We start from the raw sequence: 18,488 nt of genomic DNA, 5'->3' as shown, positions 1-18,488 counted from the left end.
ACTATGCAGGACACTGGCCCTCCAGGATCAAGTTTGCCCACACCTGGTATAGCTGCAGTACATAATAGCAACAAATGCAGGTGCAGTAAACCTGATCAATTATAGACTGTCATATTAAGGCGTCCAAACAGTTACTTACCTCTTTAATAAAATACATGAAAAATCTGCTTTTTACTTGTTGCAGTTTCTCTGTCTTTAAAATGTCAATACTGAATCTCATTTTGACACTCATTTTGACCCAAACTGTTCCAGGCCTATTTTAATTACCCTCATGTTTCCTATTACACTGGATGATTTTCTAAACAGACACTATGCAAGACAAATGTCCTAACAAACATGCCATTAAAATTTATCTGTTTAAACATAATGAGTTAAAACCAAAACATTTTTGTTTAGAAGTTTATTTATTCGCTAAAGTCATCAATCACCAACTGCTCTGTGTTGAATAATTTCCTGATGTTTTGTTAAACAAATGAGCATTTAATGTGACAGTAGTAGATTTTAGCTTTTTATAAATAATTTAAATATAATTATAAATATAATTCTTTATTAAAAACAGAGGCATGTGCGATGTTGTAAAATATTGGAAAAGTCATTGGTCTTCAACATGTTGTCATATTGACTGTTCTGGAATGGATGTGTTGACCTATCCAGAGGGATCAATTGCTAAATGAATTCTATCAGAAATGATACACTCCCTGCACAAACACACAGTCTTTAAATGCAGCCTCAAAATAACTGGCACAGCCTATCACAACTCTGAAAGTCTGGGCATCTGTGAAACTTTAAACCTGTTCTTTCATCTGCACAGAGTGGATTATTTTTGTTTGCATACCAGTGGCTCTGATCATCATTGCAACTGCAGTCATCTCTTTCTTCTCCAGATACTTCCGGTAATGTCATTCAGACCAGATTTCTTTTTTGTCATACTATGAGCTGTGACAAAAATCTAATTAAACAAATGCAAATAATACATATTTATTCTGTATTTACCTCAGTAGAAAGGTCAAGAGGTCCCTGTGGCCACCAGTACCAAACCTTAACAAGGTCCTGGAAAACATCCTGACTGATATCAGTGGATCACACTGGGTAATTGATAACTTTTATAATGATTTAGTGTATGTTCAGAAGACAGTGGTGGGTTTACTAAATATGGAAAGGTTTTCTGTAAAGCAGGGATGTCCAAACTCGGTTCCGGAGGGCCGGTGTCCTGTATATTTTAGCTCCAACTTGCCTCAACACACCTGCAAGGATGTTTTTAGAAAGCCTAGTAAGAGCTTGATTAACTGGCTCAGGTGTGTGATTGAGGTTGGAACTAAACCTTGCAGGACACTGGCCCTCCAGGACTGAGTTTGGACATGCCTGGTGTAAAGGGTCAAAATAATCTCCATTCAAATAGAATCACCAAAAATATGTTGCATGTCAAAAACACCATGCACGTCAGTGTAAAGAAACATTACACACATGTGCACAAATGGTCAAAATTGCCAACTTTTGCCATTTTTTTTTTTTTTGCTAGATATTAAATAATATTGAGAAGGCCATGATCAACTTCACTTATTACAATCCATAAAATGTATTTGTTTAGAAATCGGCTATCTTTTTATAATTCAATATTGTATTATTGTCTTATTTATATTTACATTACAGAGTTTTTGCAAATAATTTATACACTAATAATAATAATAATAATAATAATAATAAAAATAATAATAATAAAGGGTGGTGCGGTGGCACAGTGGGTAGTGCTGTTGCCAGTTGGCATTTCTGTGTGGAGTTTGCATGGTCTCCCTGTGTTCCTGTGGGTTTCCTTCGGGTGCTCCAGCTTCTCCCACAAGTCCAAAGACGAGATTAAGATGAATTGGGTGAGCTAAACTGTCCATAGTGTGTGTGAATGAGTGTGTATGGATGTTTCCCAGTGATGGGTTGCAGCTGGAAGGGCATCCGCTGCATAAAACATATGCTGGATAAGTCAGCGGTTCATTTCGCTGTGTATTCCTGCTGATGAATAAAGGGACTAAGCTGAAAGAAAATAAATGAATAAATGAAAATAGGTTCAAAAAAGGGAATTTTGCAGCGAGTTCACATTTAAGTTCTTTAGCTCAGTCAATTTGATGAAACTTCTTGTGTTTTAAACGCAGTGACACTATTTCGCAACATAGTTACAGTACATAATGCTATTATCATGCCCTACTTGGCAAAATGCATATGCTGGTTAGGTAAGGTCTGGTTACTAGTTTGAACTGGTTATTTGCTGATTATGTGCTGGCACTTTGCTGGTCAAGTTCTGGTGGACAGGAGCAGCTTATGACCATCAAACAATCAGCCTAAACAAGGTGTTAAAACCTACCTAAATTTCTTAGCATCAAATCAACATTTCGTCACCTTGGAATTAAAAGGTTCTATCTGTGTTCTGAATGGTTTTGAGATTTAGCTTCAAAAGTTTTTGCATTCCATAGCAAACCGTATGCAAGTTAAAAATTTTTTTTATAAAAACTCTTAAAATGCAAACAATCTATATTAAAAAAATCCAATAATGCAAATAAGTTGGCATTGAATAAGAATATGTCTAACTCAATTTTGACAAAAATTGTCAGACAGAATCTTATAATTCTAAGGTGACAATTTAGCAAGTTCACCTGAATTTTAGAATACATTAGTGTACATGCAGGATGCAACATGCACAATATACTGACACTGAGAAAAAGAAACTGTTAAATAAAGTTATTATTTTTGTTTTATGTACACACAGTTTACACAGAAATAATAATTTGAACAATTCTGCATTTTCAGAAGCCAAAATCAGTTTAACAATATTAATACTCGGTAACACTTCACAATAAGTAATTAGTTAATGCATTTACTAACATGAACTAATCATGAACAATACATGTACAGCATTTATTAATCATAATTAACCATTTACTAATACATTATTAACATCCAAGTCCATGCTTGTTGACATTAGTTAATGCACCATGAGTTAACAAACTCACATCGAACTACTGTATTTTCATTAACTAACGTTAACTAACATGAACAAATACAGTAGTAGATGTATTGTTCATTGTTTGTTAATGTTAGTAAATGCATTAATTAACATTAACTAATGAACTATTGTAAAGTGTGACCAAATACTCTGTTTTTCTTTTTTTCTGTGTTTTTCTATACTACATAATCATGATCCTATTTTTAATTCAGGAGCCAACCTTCAACATTAAGCAATGTGATGATGACACTGCTACATCAGTGGTGGAGGTTCTCACTGAGGGGGAATCTGCGGTCAAAACCTGTAAGAACACCTGTCCTCTGCTCTCTGAGCACAGTGAAAAACATGGAGAACATTTCAGAGAGGACTTGGAAATGGCGCAAGATTATGTGATTTTGAACAACAATATAATCCCCTGCCTTACGGGAAACGACTACGTGTATAAGGATGTTGCTTCAACACATCTGGCCAATGAAAAACAACACTCTTGCTCCAGCACTTCTTACACCTCCCTACCAGATCACACCACAGATATTCTCAACCAATCCTATCTCCTTTTGGCAGAACAATCCGATCTTGGGGCGTATCAAACAACCTGTGGCCAGTACACCAATCTGGAGATCACAGCAGTATCATGTGTAGCAATTGGAGAGTGAGGTTTACTGTCAAAATGAAGCTCATAATCATGTATATATTAAGGGTTCTCTCACAAATGTAAAAAAGACATTCAGTTTCTGTGGAATGAATGAGAAACAAAGGAAAAGCAAAGCTTACGTTAATGGAGCACTTATGAAGGTAATGTGAATCTGTAGCGCATGTTGTGTATTTTGAGTTGAGATTACGCAAAACGTGAATCTTTACCATAAAGAACTGCACTAGCTTTGTCATAATACAAACCAAAACATTCAGAAACGATAACTAGACATGCCAAAAGTCAAATGTGTGGCTTTTGCATTACATGAGAATAACATTAAAAATAATGAAAGCGTACAACCATAGCTAACGATAGAAAGCAACCACCTGCAGTCAGTTTGTAAAAAAAAACATCATGTATATTATTGAATGTTGAATTACAATGTGACTTTAAATGTAAAAATGTTGAGGCTTTTTGTGGACGTTTTTAAATCCTCCTGTAAAATGTTTGATATTTAAGCTTTGAAGGTGTAATAATATTCAAAATGGATGTTGCGAGTGAAGCGTGTTATAGATCCACTCACTGGCCACTTAATTAGGTACACCTTACTGGTAACAAGTTGGACCTGATTTGCCTTCAGAAGTTCTTTAATCCTTCATTGCATAGATTCAACGAGGTGCTGGAAATATTTCTCAGATTTTGGTCCATATTGAAATGAATGCAGTTCCACCACATCCAAAAGGTGCTCTATTGGATTGTGATCTGGTGAGTTTGGAGGCCATTTGAGTACAGTGAACTCATTGTCATGTTCAAGAAAGCTGTCTGAGATGATTCGTGATTTATAACGTAGTGAGTTATACTGCTGGAAGTAGCCCAGTGTGGTCTTCTGCTGCTGTTGGCCATCTGCATCAAGGTTCGACATGATGCTCTTCTGCTTACCCTGGTTGTAACGAGTTGTTATTTGAGTTACTGTTGCCTTTCTATTAGCTGGAACAAGTCTGGCCATTCTCCTCTGAACTCTAGCATCTAGAAGGCATTTGTGCCCAACTGCTGCTCACTGGATATTTTCTCTTTTTCAGACCATTCTCTGTAAACCCTAGAGATGGTTGTGCATGAAAATCCCAGTAGATCAGCAGTTTCTGAAATACTCAGAGCAGCCTGACCGGCACCAACAACCAAGCCACATTCAAAGTCATTTAAATCAGCTCTCTTTCAAATTCTGATACTCAGTTTGAACAGCAGCAGATCTTCTTGACCATGTCCACATGCCTTAATGCGTCAAGTTGCTGCCATGTGATTGGCTGATTAGAAATTTGAATTAAGGAACACTTGGACAGGTGTACCTAATAAAGTGGCCGAAGAGTGTTGTATTTACATCATACATCTGTTAGAAAGCTTATATGGTATAGCTAAATCTTGCACTTTGCACAGTCTTTCATACCAGACTCAAGCTAATACAAAGGGTAAATAGTTTGGCTATAGTTTTCCTGCGAAATTTCATGATTTGATCATTGTTTTATATAAATCTTAAATGTAATTAACAGTGAATATCTCTTTAATATTAGCAATATTTGTTAAAATTATTCTTCAGCATCTATACTTGTACATTTGTAATAAGTTGTCTGTCTACCTTGTACTGACAAAGGCACAGTAGCAATGTCTTGTGATCAGTTCAGTCAATAGCTTTATTGCATAAAATTTGAAACATCCAACATTTTGGCACACTGTATGAAAAATGTATATTTTATGTGAATCATTAAATGATAATAAAGAAATGTGCGAGTCTCGCTCTCCCACACTAAATTGCTTAATAATAAAGCCTTTGTGTAAGTTTTCCAAAGACATTTAAGCTTGAATGTGAAGACATGATTAGAAGCCAAGAGATACAGTTAAACACACAAAGAATGAGCATATTAAAATGTGCTTATAGAACTGTGTAGAATTATTAACCATTAAAATAGATAATTTATTTAAACATTTTAGACAATAAACGGTTCATAAAATTATGCTATGGATCGCCACAATAGCCTGAAACATGCTAGACAGCATGGCCGAGTTTTTAGTCAGCCTTCAAGGCATAAAGCACATCGTCTTGACTAACATTGAGACGGATTCGGAGAAACAGGTCCAGACGGCTTCCTTCAAGCAGCAGCAAGCGACAGGAGCCCAGCCTCTGACAGACCAATAACCCTTCAGACACACTCACTGGCTGCAAACCTTCAACGCGACACAGAGCCTGGTGCTGAACAAACACCTGAAGACAAACAATTCAGCATTTAAATCGTTATATTAAACCATGGGTATACAGTCAAAATTTTTAACCCTGATGTGAAATGTTGCTTAACGATGAAGATTTTAACACATTATTAAACATAATACTTTTGAAATCTAAAAAGTTCTCTCTTCAACATGGTGCATAATACTTTTCTGCTGACTTTGCAAAACTCTAATATTCAGTTTAAAGACATAACTAGGTTATGGTACCTCGGCAAGTTTGGATAATTAGGCAAATCATTGGATGACAGTGGTTTATTCTGTTGACAACTGAATAAATATATATCCCAAGGGGGCTAATAATACATAATACTGATTTTATTATTATTATTATTATTATACAAATTCAAAAACAATATTGGCTGAATTAAGGTTTTTTAAATTTGGAACGATGGAAACCATTCATAAGGTACTTGGCGCAACAGAATCAGTTGATGGAGATATTGATTAAAATTAAGTGAGATTCTACGAGTATCCAATCAGTGTTTTTGGTAATCTCCCCAATCAGTGTGCACAAACAGACAGAAACTTTAGGTGAGTGGTGTATGGAGTATTGTTATTTTATGCATGCATGTATGCATATACAATGCTTAGCATATAAGTACATCCCTCACAAATCTCTCATTTAAATTGATATTTTCTATAGCATGCTTTACAATATTATATTAATGCATTTACATTGCATTAGATAGTACAGAAGTCAAATGTGGAGCTGATCTAACAAAATTATTTATGATAACAGTAAAAAAAAAAATCTGTGCCCAAATTTATGTCAGGGAAAAAATATTAAATGAAAAAATAAATTACTTAATTATTTAAAAATAAGAAAAACAAAAAATATATAAAATTTAAAATTTAGTAGTTTGTAATTTGCTTTGCAATACTTTGCATGATTTTTTAATCTATTATATTTCTGTTTCTAAAGCTATTTGGTGACTAAATTATTTATTTAATAAATGTTTCTGTCATTAGTTATGTTCAAATTCACCAAAATAAACTGCCTAATTGACTCGGAAAAGGATAAAAAAAATAATAATAAAATTAAAAATTAAAAATGGGGTGTACTCGGTTATGCTGACCAATATATGTATGAATGCATGTATATAAAGTTAATTTTTTTCCTTCTGTAGTTAAACCAAGAATACCTGTACTCATGTCTAGAAGTACATACTCATGTTACATAATCATAGAAGGAACATGTTAGGCTTAATTTTGTATGCATAAGGAAAATATGGAGACTCTTTATGTATTTGTCCATTCCTGTGTGTATTTAAACATTAAAAAAGAATTTGTAATAATAATTTTGATTTCATGCAATGTTCGCAATAAATATACAGTTGATTTTAATAAGGACCTGTTAACATCAGGTATCAAAATGCATTTCTGTTATGCTGATGTGTGCACAAATGGATTCTCATAGCTTGAGAAAATTCCTATTAAACCGCTGAAGGCAACCACTCTGTTCTAAAAAGGTTTACTGTTTTTTTTTTCTGGACTGTGAACAAGACCATTGCTGTCAATGGAGGATGAGGGAACAGTCAGATTTCACTTAAAACAACTTAATTTGTATTCTAAAGATTAGCAAAGGTCTCAGGGGCTTTGGAAAGACTTGAGGGTCAGAGATTTAAAAAGTGACTTCTCATTATTAAGTGAACTGGCCCTTTAAGGTTGGTTATACTCAAGTTATGTTTAGCTACCTGTTGAAAAGTGGCCTCTTCTAGACCCAGTCGACGAAACTCTGCAATAACAGCCCTCAGGAGGAGCTGCTCCTGAACAGATGCAGACCTACAAGAAACATCATTGAAAAGAGCAGAATAGGATCAGAATAGTTCACTTTTTGTCACACAATGGAACCTCTTACACAATTTCGGAGTTTCTTCCACCATATTTCCTTTTCTCCTAAATTCTATTTTACCTTATGGCTGCGATGTAGGAAGAGGAGAACATCTCATCTAATGCCTCCATCACATGACTCATTCCCACCAATCCACTGCCTTTCTGCTGGTTTCCAGAGTGTTCACAAATCTCTGTGGCCCGTCTGCAGATATCAAGACAACGTCGTGCATCACCTGAAAGAGCTGCCACCTAGAAAATCACAAATAATCTTTATGAATTCATAATGATTCAGCTTGTTTAAACTGACAGGATTTTTTATGCTAACATCTTGTACACCAAGCCCTCTTACCTTTCTTGAGACCAGCTGAAGAGCGTCTTCTTCAAAAGCCTTTACCCTGTTCAGTCTGGACGTGATGATTTGTTGTAGCTGTTTAAATGTATATGGCTGGAAGGACATTCTTGTCAGTCCCTGAAAGTGAATAAACATGCTTTTGTTATATTTGTTTCATTTAGATTCATAATTGAAAGACAACTCAAAGTCATTAAATGGTCTTACCAATCGACTAGCAACACGATTGATCATGATTCTCTCAGGCAAGTCCATGGTGTTTGCAATAGTGAGGACCACCAGACGAGCGTTGCGTCGTGTTGGCCAGTCAAACAAGTTGTACATCACATTCTGCTTACGGGTCCACAAAAGGTCAAGCTGAATAAGAGAGGAGATAAGAATGTATGTCAGTATACATACATAAAAAAAATGTCACCATGTCAGAATATTTGGCTATTTTTATGGCAGAACAATTTAGAAAAAAAAAAAATAGGGGATACAAATTTAAAAACAGCAAACAAACAAACAAGTTATATTATTACACAATTTTTTTACATTATTAAACACTAAAAATCCTAAAACTATTACTGGCAAAATTAAACTTTTGCTCCTTAATAGTGAAAAATAGTTGTAGGATTTGTTTATTAACGCAGCAAATCATGTATAATATAAAATAAACTTGTTTTTATTTACTTGCTGGTTTTAATTTTGTATCAGTTATACTTGTTATTTCTAAATTGTTTATTATGATTTTATATGTTATTTAAGAAATTGTTTGTAATTAATACATTTAATTAACCTAATCTAACCAAAAGTAAAATGCTAACTTAATTGTATATGTAAACTCAATGTGAATATTTTTAGACGTTTTCTAGATTTTAAAATTTACCCCATTTTTAAAGCTCTTGAAATAAGAAAAGGTAAATAGGTTGAAACTAATCTTCCAATAAAACTGTTAAAATAAACTGCTTTGTTATAATTGCAGAAAGAAATACTGACAATATCGTAGTAAACATCATGAGGTGTGTTTAAAAAAAAATAGGCTGGAGAATAGAAACAAAACGTAAACAATCTGAATAATAATAATAATAATTATAATAATAATCAGCTTAACTTCTGTCTCACCTCATCTACTAGAAGCACAGTTGTCTCTTTTTTGGGCGCAGGAGCACTGAAGCGTTTCTCCAGGAGAGCAGCTGCATGATCAGATGTTGCTTTTTGATCAGTCAGTTTCTACAACCAAATCACAAACAAAAAAACAAACAAATATTATATAACGTCTATGCTATTGGAAAAAGGACTGTGGGATAAAGGCAGCATGCAGACCTGTAGAATCTGTACATAAGCCTGATGTGGGTCTGTCATTTTCATGCCGTTGATCTCGATGAAGTTAAAATGGGGGATCTCGTCTTGTTCTGCAGACTGCTGAAGAGATCGGATCACTTCATGCACTGTGGCTGTTTTGCCAGTTCCAGGAACACCTGAGATATACATACACCTGCAAAATAAAATTAAGAAATATTAAAAAAATGTAAACAATACGACAAAAAAAATAAAAAAGACTTAATCAACAAAAAAAGCTTTTTAACAGATATAAATTAAAGCTGAATGACAGAACCATACCCTCCAGTGCCATCAATGACTTTACTCTCTACAAAGTTGTAGATGTCCTGAAACTCTTGTTCACGACATGGCAAAGACTCAGGAACAGCAGAAACATGTAACCTGATACCATAAAAAGAAAGAAAACAAGATTCTCAAATTTAGGGTTGTGACAACAACAAACAGATTCGTCCATTTTATATCGACTTATAAACTTCTTTGCTGAGAGTGTTTTTGTGCTTTTTGTCTGTCACAAATAAAGAAACATGACACTAAGGGGTCAGTAGGGGGCGGCAAATCCCGGTCTTAAAAAGTGATTTAAATTATTAAAAATTCCTGATTCATTTAGAAGTAACAATTATCTATATGAAAAAAACATTGAATGAATCATTAGCTCTCTCTATACATGTTGACAACTGTAGTGTGGTTCTGAAGTGCACAAATCTTCTGCCTCTGATTTGTTTGGAACATTTATATTGGAGAGAGAGAAAAAAACTAAATAGTCAAAAATGTAAATCACTTGAGATTTACTCATTTGTTGAACTGTTGTACAAAAATCTGTTTCATATATGGAATTATTATGATTATTACTGGCATATAAAGATACTAGCAATTGTTTTACAGATATCAGTATTAATGACATATATTGAAATTACTTACCAATATTACAACTGATGATACAGCACTTATTACACTGTGATTTTTATTTTATAATGTATTCATGCATGTGATTTATGTATATAACTTTATGTATATATATTCAGAGTATATATGAACACTCACCGGCCACTTTATTAGGTACAAGTCTAAGTGCAAACTTCTGATCAGCCAATCACAAGGAATTGTGATTGGCTGTACTTTTATGTGATTGGACATTTCGAATTCTGATGTGACATTCAGATGACCACAGTATACCCATCTTCTGATAGCTACGTACTGCAGGATAACTCACCATGTCATAAAGCACCAATGATCTCAGACTGCTTTCTTGAACATGACAATGAGTTCTGTACTCAAATGGCCTCCACAATCACCAGATCTCAATCCAATAGAGCACCTTTGGAATGTTTTGGAACGGGAGATTTGCATCATGGATGCGCAGCTTAAAAATCTGCAGCCACTGTGTGATGCTATCATGTCAATATGGACCAAAATCTTTAAGGAATATTTCCAGCACCTTGTTGAATCCATACCAAAAATATTTAAGGCAGTTTTGAAGGCAAAAGTGGGTCCAACTTGGTACTAGTAAGGTGTACCTAATAAAGTGGCCATAAACATTCTGAGTATTCATGTATATATTCTGTTATTGTTTTTATCTATCACTTATTTGTGGATACCGCTTGAATTTATGAGTTTCCTTTTGGAATAAATAAAGTATCTCAGGGATATACTGTAATTATTTTAACATAACTTAAATTATAATGGCATTCCAACAGCATTCTATTATTGTAATCAAGCAGATTATGCCTTTCAATTTATTTATTTTTTTTTGCATAAAGAATAAAATAAGCTCAAACATTATTAGTAATTATAACAAACTATAACAATATTATTGTTGACAATAAACATTACGCACACCTATTATCAATGTTTAAAATGCTGTGTAATTTTTGTGGAATCTGAGATGAAATTCTTTCATCTTTCTTGATGTTTACCGTGCACGTGCTTCTTCCAGAACATTTCCTGGTTTCCTGGCAGGTGCAGTCCTGCTGGGTATGCTAGGGGTGGCATGACGTGGTGTGCGTGGGGTGGATGGAGCAGCCTAGAATTAACAAAAAGATTACTTAATTTCAGTCTTTATGTTTTTTTTTAAAGAATTAGCATTGCATAAAATGCAAATGTAACCTTCTTGCTAGGTGTTTTACATGGGGTCCTAGCAGAGACACAGCTTTTATCCGTAGCTCGGGGTGTTCGGGAGCCTCTGCGCTTCTTCACTACAAGTTCATCCTCGCTGTCAACCTTTGCCTCCAGTTCTTCATCGCTGCTACTCTGCAGGTCAATCTTAGAAGGTACAAAGCAGTCATCCTCATCGCCATCCTCACCATCTGACTGCAGGTCAAACTTGTTGGCAATCAGATTTCTTTAAAGATAGACAATAACATATGCTTAAAATCACTTCAAAAGCATCAAAATGTGTCTGCTTTAAATGGGTGCATTTATTAAATAAATGATTGCATGCAAAACAACTTACAGATTCTACATTTACTTGTATTTTTGTCTGTTTCTAGTCCAGATATTTAAATTCTTAAAATCAAGAAGCATTTTCCAGACAGGTAAAAACATAATCTCGTTTTCAGAAATAAGTCAAAATTTAGTGATTCTTTCTTTGAAAAGCTAAATCATCTTGTTTTTGCTTTGAACTAAAATTATTTTGCTTACCCCATTGGCAGATTTTTTTTGCTTGTTTTAAGTAAAAACTGACTTAATTTTGACATTATTTCTGAAAACAAGACAATGTATTTACTGGTCTATAAAAATATTATATTAAGAATATTACATAATATTATATTATTATATTAAGAATTTTTTGATATTTGGAAAATCTCTAAACAAGACAAAAATACTAAGAAAAGCATTTTTAATTTGCATTGTAGGACCAAGATCTAAATAAAAAACTTTTAAAAGTTGCAAAATAGAGCCTTAGGAAATATGTTTTTGATTTATTCATACATACATACTTTATGCAACTTATTTAAATTGTTTTCTTTTAACTGACTGTAGCCATTGTGGGACCTACAGCTGCTTTCTGATGCGCGAGGACACAAGCTGGGCAGATTTCCTCTTAGAGCGGGGAGTTGCAGCAGTCTGTGCAGGCGAATCTTCATGCTCCTCTTCAGCTCTGCCGTGTTCACAAAATTTTAAGAGTAATATTTAATACCTTTATAAACATGAAAAGAGCAACCTCTCACCACTGCAAGTTCAGAGTTAAAGGGATAGTTCACTCAAAACTGAAAATTCTGTCATCATTTACTCAACTTTCATTTGAGGTCAACTTTATCTGTTGAACACAAATGAAGTTCTTTTGAAAAATGTTGGAAACTTGTAACCATTGATTTCCATAGTATTAGTTTCTCCTATGGAAGTTAATGGTACAGGTTTCTGACATTTTTCAAATGATCTTCTTTTGTGTTCAACAGAAAAAAAAACTAATGAAGGTTTGAAACCACTTGAGGTAAACAGGTAAAAGTATATATTAATTTTGGGGTGAACCGTTCCTTTAAATATAAAGTCAAACTTGTTATAGATGATCAAATTTCAGAAAATGAGGTAGGAGTTCAAATGATGACAGGCATGGAAGCCAGCTTTACACACACACACACACACACACAACACAGTTCATGCCATTAAGTTCTGCCCCTGTTGGTCAAAAATGCCCAGTTAATAGGTGAATTTTAAATCATCAAAAATCTAAATTTGACCAGGAACAAATTGTATCATATAAAACATTTAATAAATCAGTACATTATAGATGGATGGACAGATAAACACGAACACAAATCTATAGGTTTAAGGTAATATATGACGCTTACAAAGCTGTCAGTGCTGGTTCTTTGAGTGACGCTGAATCTTTCCTCCTAGATGGAGTTCTTGCCCTGGTTTGAAAACAGACAGACATAATTAGATCACTATAACTTATGTTTTTTTCAGAGAACTCAAATCAAACGGATCAATTAATGAAGCAAGTCAGGGCGTCCCAGTGATTTGGAATAAATTACTCTTCGAGTGAATTGCAATAAAACGTGCTTAAATTGTGACAAAAAAAAAAACACAAAACCACTTAATATGTGCAAGTGCATTTAATTTTGGGAATTATGGATTGACAAATTCTCAAAATGGTGAGCCATACACACTGCAGAGTATGTGTGAAACAGGCATAATGAAACCCCAACACCATCCAGAAAATGAGCCTGTATTCTCTCTGTGCAGCAATAGAGGAACATGACTCACTTCAACCCCCTTACACTTGCTCTTCTGGGAGTTGCCTCTCTTTTGCGAGGTGTTCTGCCAGTATTATTGAGTGACTCTGGGTCATCGTCACCCAGTGCCGGCACCCCGAGAAAGACACTAGGAGGGCAGCACGACTTTTAGAACAAGGTTATGCTATTATTTATAGTTATTTATACAAACCAATAAATCATAACACATTATTTATTTACATTACACACATCTTGAGAGCCTTAACAGTTAGAATGCCTACATAATTCAAGATATGGAGAAAAAAAACTAACTTTTGGTGTTTCATTTCTTAACTAATCTTTTTTAGAATGAATCGTGGATTCATTTGATGACGACTTGTTTCTTTTATAAATAAATCAAAGATTTTAGTCTCATTTATCCACGAGACGACCAAATTTATTTGCGTTTAAAACGTTTATTTGTCTTTATCAATAAAAAAAAACCTTGATTAACAAAATGGGGGACACAATTGGGAAATACCTTTTCAATTTAAATCCTACTTCCTGCCCTTTTATATATTTAAAAAGTACAGTAAAAAATCCAAGGAAAACAGGCAGATTATACATTTAATTTTAAAATAATCTAAAAATCTATAAGAAAAATCTTTGCTGAAATACAATTTTGCTATATTAATTGCAGGAACACATCAGCAAAATTACATTTTATGAAAATGTTTTTTCATCATTTAACATTTAAAAAAAAAAAAATTAACATTACTTATGCTTATTTTCTGTGCAGCACAAAGTCCTAAATTTTAGACCAGGGTGTTAAACTTAGTTCCTGGAGGGCCGCTGCCCTTCACAATTTATTTCCAACCCTGTTCCAACACACTTAAGCTGCGGTCACACTGGGCTTTTCCTTACATAGACTTCCATTCATAAGCACGCGATTGCGTCAGACAGGAAACGCGGGGTCCTGCGTCAAGTTTCACAGTTTGCTGCGGTGCAAAGTTCAAGCTTGGTGAACTCTGACCTGCGAAATCACATCACTTGACTGCGTGAGACCAATCGAGGATCAAAACATGACCTTTCTGGACAGAAATTTAAAACATGGAACAATCGCTCTCTTTTTAAAATGTCTAATCATCTTGGTTAATCCCGCCCCTTTTCACAGCGCCGTTCGACAGAATTTCACATACACAAACTCTGGTGTGACTTCAGCTTTACCTGCACGTTTTAAACAAGCCTGAAGGACTTAATTAGCTTAATCAGGTGTGTTTAATTATGGTTGGAATTAAACTGTGCAGAGTTGTGGCCCTAAAGGAACTACATTTGACGAACATCAACAAGTGCTTTAGACGAACATAAACAAATGTAGACGTAAATATGATTATTCAAAGCACTGAATCAACCAACTGCCATCCTCTCTTTTTATCTAAGCATCAACATACAGACTCTCTCTGTCCATTCGTAACAATAACAGCACACATATTGAAAATAAAAAAATCTTAAAACACCCCGGGGGTGGGGGTGGAGGGGGGTTTGCATGTCCCCAGTAGACATTCCCCTGTCCCCAGTGAAAGTTAATATTAATATATTACATAAATATAATTACCAGCCATCTATGGTTTCTAAGATAATTTATTGGGACATTTTCAACCCATCTGGCCTTAACCCTTAAATGACTTTGACACATTACATTAAGAAACAAAAGAAAATATCAGATGCAAAAAGATGTACCTGGTCGCACTGTCACTTCCATATGCAGTCAGTGTGGGTTTATCAGGGCTGTGTGATGACAGAGGCAAGATCTGCTGCTCCTCATTACATTTAAGTGGAGTCAGTCTAATAGAAATAGAAATGCGGCCTGATGGAGACGTGTTCATCTTAGACATCAGTGTTTTGTCTGTATCGATGTGTTTATCTAAAATCTCCCCCAGAACATCATCTCGGGACATGTTTTTGCTTGGACCTAACACAATGAAAATAAATCAGAGACATTCAGTTCACTGCAATCGAAACCATTAAAAGCATTATAAATATGTGGATGAATGGCACTCACTGCACAGCTCCAGCTTTTTACGAACATGTGGCCCCGAGGAAGCTCTGCTCCTCCTCTTTGCACTAAGAGCTTTAGCTGCTGAGAGCTTGGAAGCAGAATGGAGAGACTCTGCTTCAGTGGAGCTCATTTTTCCGGTGCTCATGCTGCCGCGGGTAATAGCACCTGTTATGGCCCTTTTCATTATTGAGGGGTCTGGTGTTGGAAGAGGACGAGCCTGAGGGCCCCGTGAAGATGGCGGGGGAGATTTAGGGCTGGGAGGAGGTTCTATCAGCTCAGGATCCACCGCTTGGAAGGATTTTGTGTCCCATGAGTGTTTGACAAATAGCATGTCTTTGCTCTTTCCCTCTGGAAAAGGATGCTCAGGTGCGATGTACATGATCTAAATTCAAAGTTTTTTATAATAATATTACTATTAAATATTACTGAAAGGAAGTGAAATATGACTAAATTACTAAATAATAGAACTTTAAAAAAACAAATACAATAAATAAGGCCCATGCATTTAAATAAAAAGTTTTAAAATTTAAAATAGGTACATTAATAATAACATAAAATACGATATTTAGAAATAATTAGAAAACATAATAATAATACTAATAATAAATATAAATCATAAAAAAATAATTGTATTGATAATTCTTGATTTTAGAGTCCGTTTTTTTTTTTTTTACTGTATAAAAATGTGATCTCTTCATGATACGATTCCTACAACTCTATTATGCTCACCTGTACTGGCGCAAGAATGCTCTCTCCATCCACCTCATTATCACAAGAGCTATCCTGATAGAAAAAAACCTCCTGTGGGTGAGGGTCTCTGCCCAAGAGCTTGCGCTTATATTGAGGAACTTCATACATCCGCACAAACCACTGCACCACAGCAGTCTTCATCTTTCCTGATTCTGGGTACAAATGTTACAATAACCAACACTGATTGCGATTTAATGGCCCATTAATTTCACTGAGTGGTATGGTACGCTTTTATGGCTGTTCCACTGTGAAAGGGTACCTAAAAGCGATCCGTACTGTACCGTATCACTTTTTAGTCACTATTTGAAAAGAGTTATACAAATGGGAACCATAAGGCGGAGCTAGACGCGCAGCTAAACGCTATTGGTTTACAGATATACGTCACTCGCAAAAGCAGGAGAATAAAAACAAAAGAACCACCATTTTTAAAAATACAGCCGAGACATTACACTGTAATAATATCTATATATAATACCAGGCCATGGTCGAACAGAGCTCAAACAAACCTTGTCCTCGTCTTGATGTACTGCCACAAAGCCAAGGAGAGCAAAATCTGCAGTGTCCTGTTGTTGTTTTACGAGCCCGTCTAAAGCACGAGCGGTTTCACGTTCTCGAGAGAGATCGCCACGCCTATATTTCTATTTGAAATAATGAACTTTATGAGCTCATATTAATAACGTGCTCATGCTCACTGAAGAGATCTGATCCTGTCATAACAAGACAAACGTGAGAGTGAAGTGCGAAAAAACTAAGGAGAAGCCGGTAAAAACAGCAAATGAGCAACCTAAAACATGAACAAACTGCCATGTTTAACTATTATCATCACCTTTTAAAATTACTTTTAACAAGAGGTTACATGTGCTGGTGAAGACAGAAGATACAGATGAGATTTGCTCTGACTGTGGGCTATTTGCTGCGTGTAGTTTTTGAACCCAAATAAGGACTAAATGTGTGTAGTTTTGATAACATTGATAACATATCAGAGATTTTAAGGGGCTGTATGTGTTCATATAGGTTGCATTTATTTATTTATTTTATATAATTGCAGACGTTACGGTAAGTTATTTTGCACTTTGATCATTGATCTGCAGTTATAATCAACTCATGTTCATAGAAAGGTGAGTTATGAACATTTATGCACAAGTATTTATGTGTAAAAAAGCACCTGTTCTGCGGGAAGTGCTTCTCATATGACATGTAAATGACACTTACGGCTTTTACTGTGACATTTCCCTGAGTAAAAATGACGTTGTCTAAAACTTTCTGTCGAACACCACGCCCACCAAAAGGGTACCCTTTTGGCAGTGGAAACACAAGCCTGATAAAGGTGAGCCGTACCGTACCTCTCAGTGGAAATGGGCCATAGCCGTTGATCTGTTTTGTATCTTTTTTTTAAAAAATTACATAATAGTACCATCAGTGTAGAGTTTGAGAAGCTGTGCCACAAAGGGATTGTCATCATTTTCGCCCTCAATCAAAATGTACTGCCCTAAGGATACGGTCACATCTTCTGTTCTTCCATCCACAGAAATCGACATGGATCTGTTTAAAATCATGAAAAGTTATTGCTGTTACATTGCGACTTCAAACATGACTAATGACTTGCACTATAATTATGGAATAATGATGCAAGACACAACATTTTATAGAGACTGCTCTCACCATGATCTATTAGACGTTTTAGAACAGAGATGACTAATACATTTTAGTCAATTACACTTTCAAGTTTTTTTTTTGTTTTTTTTTTTGGTCTGATGAAAAGTTAATCCCTAATAGGTGATAAAACCCAAAATATTAAAATGGAACTAATAAATATTTAGCAAATTATCCACTATTTTGTAGTGGATAATTTAAGGGTTAATTTGAGAGAGGGGTAAACTGATTTTAAATCATGTTAAATCCTATACCTTTCTAGAGGTGAAAAGCAAAATGTAGGAAACCTTAACTGATATCTGTATTATTTTAGAGAGGACATGTTGAAGATCAAACATACCAATGTATAACATTTCCCTTGACCAAACAACAGAATTAAAAATAATTATCTTGGTGATACAAAAAATTCCCCAAATGTACATACTAAGGAAATGTTGAAGTTCTTTCAATTGTCATTGCTAATTAAA

The 18,488-nt window shown here is 34.9% G+C and overlaps 2 protein-coding genes across 5 annotated transcripts in view; one reads left to right on the top strand and one right to left on the bottom strand.

The window, feature by feature from the left end:
• The window catches only part of mpl (MPL proto-oncogene, thrombopoietin receptor), a 31,446-nt gene extending 25,568 nt beyond the window's left edge, over positions 1-5,878 (top strand). The window contains exons 10-12 of one of the 2 annotated variants that reach the window (XM_073952838.1): positions 812-893; positions 999-1,089; positions 3,202-5,878. In XM_073952838.1, coding sequence (XP_073808939.1) covers positions 812-893; positions 999-1,089; positions 3,202-3,645 — 617 coding nt within the window. In that variant the 3' untranslated portion in view covers positions 3,646-5,878. 2 annotated transcript variants of the gene reach the window in all.
• The window catches only part of orc1 (origin recognition complex, subunit 1), a 16,233-nt gene continuing 3,034 nt past the window's right edge, over positions 5,290-18,488 (bottom strand). Inside the window, 17 exon segments of one of the 3 annotated variants that reach the window (NM_199933.1) lie at positions 5,290-5,877; positions 7,595-7,682; positions 7,813-7,982; positions 8,083-8,202; positions 8,290-8,439; positions 9,187-9,294; positions 9,388-9,559; positions 9,685-9,786; positions 11,319-11,425; positions 11,509-11,743; positions 12,401-12,502; positions 13,194-13,256; positions 13,612-13,728; positions 15,300-15,531; positions 15,622-16,000; positions 16,348-16,514; positions 17,783-17,910. In NM_199933.1, the coding sequence (NP_956227.1) occupies positions 5,683-5,877; positions 7,595-7,682; positions 7,813-7,982; positions 8,083-8,202; positions 8,290-8,439; positions 9,187-9,294; positions 9,388-9,559; positions 9,685-9,786; positions 11,319-11,425; positions 11,509-11,743; positions 12,401-12,502; positions 13,194-13,256; positions 13,612-13,728; positions 15,300-15,531; positions 15,622-16,000; positions 16,348-16,514; positions 17,783-17,910 (2,635 nt within the window). In that variant the 3' untranslated portion in view covers positions 5,290-5,682. 3 annotated transcript variants of the gene reach the window in all.

The sequence above is a fragment of the Danio rerio genome, chromosome 6 (genome assembly GCF_049306965.1).
Source record: "Danio rerio strain Tuebingen ecotype United States chromosome 6, GRCz12tu, whole genome shotgun sequence".
Taxonomy (NCBI): domain Eukaryota; kingdom Metazoa; phylum Chordata; class Actinopteri; order Cypriniformes; family Danionidae; genus Danio; species Danio rerio.
The sequence above is the reverse complement of the archived record's forward strand: the minus strand, read 5'-3'. Positions and strand labels throughout refer to the sequence as shown.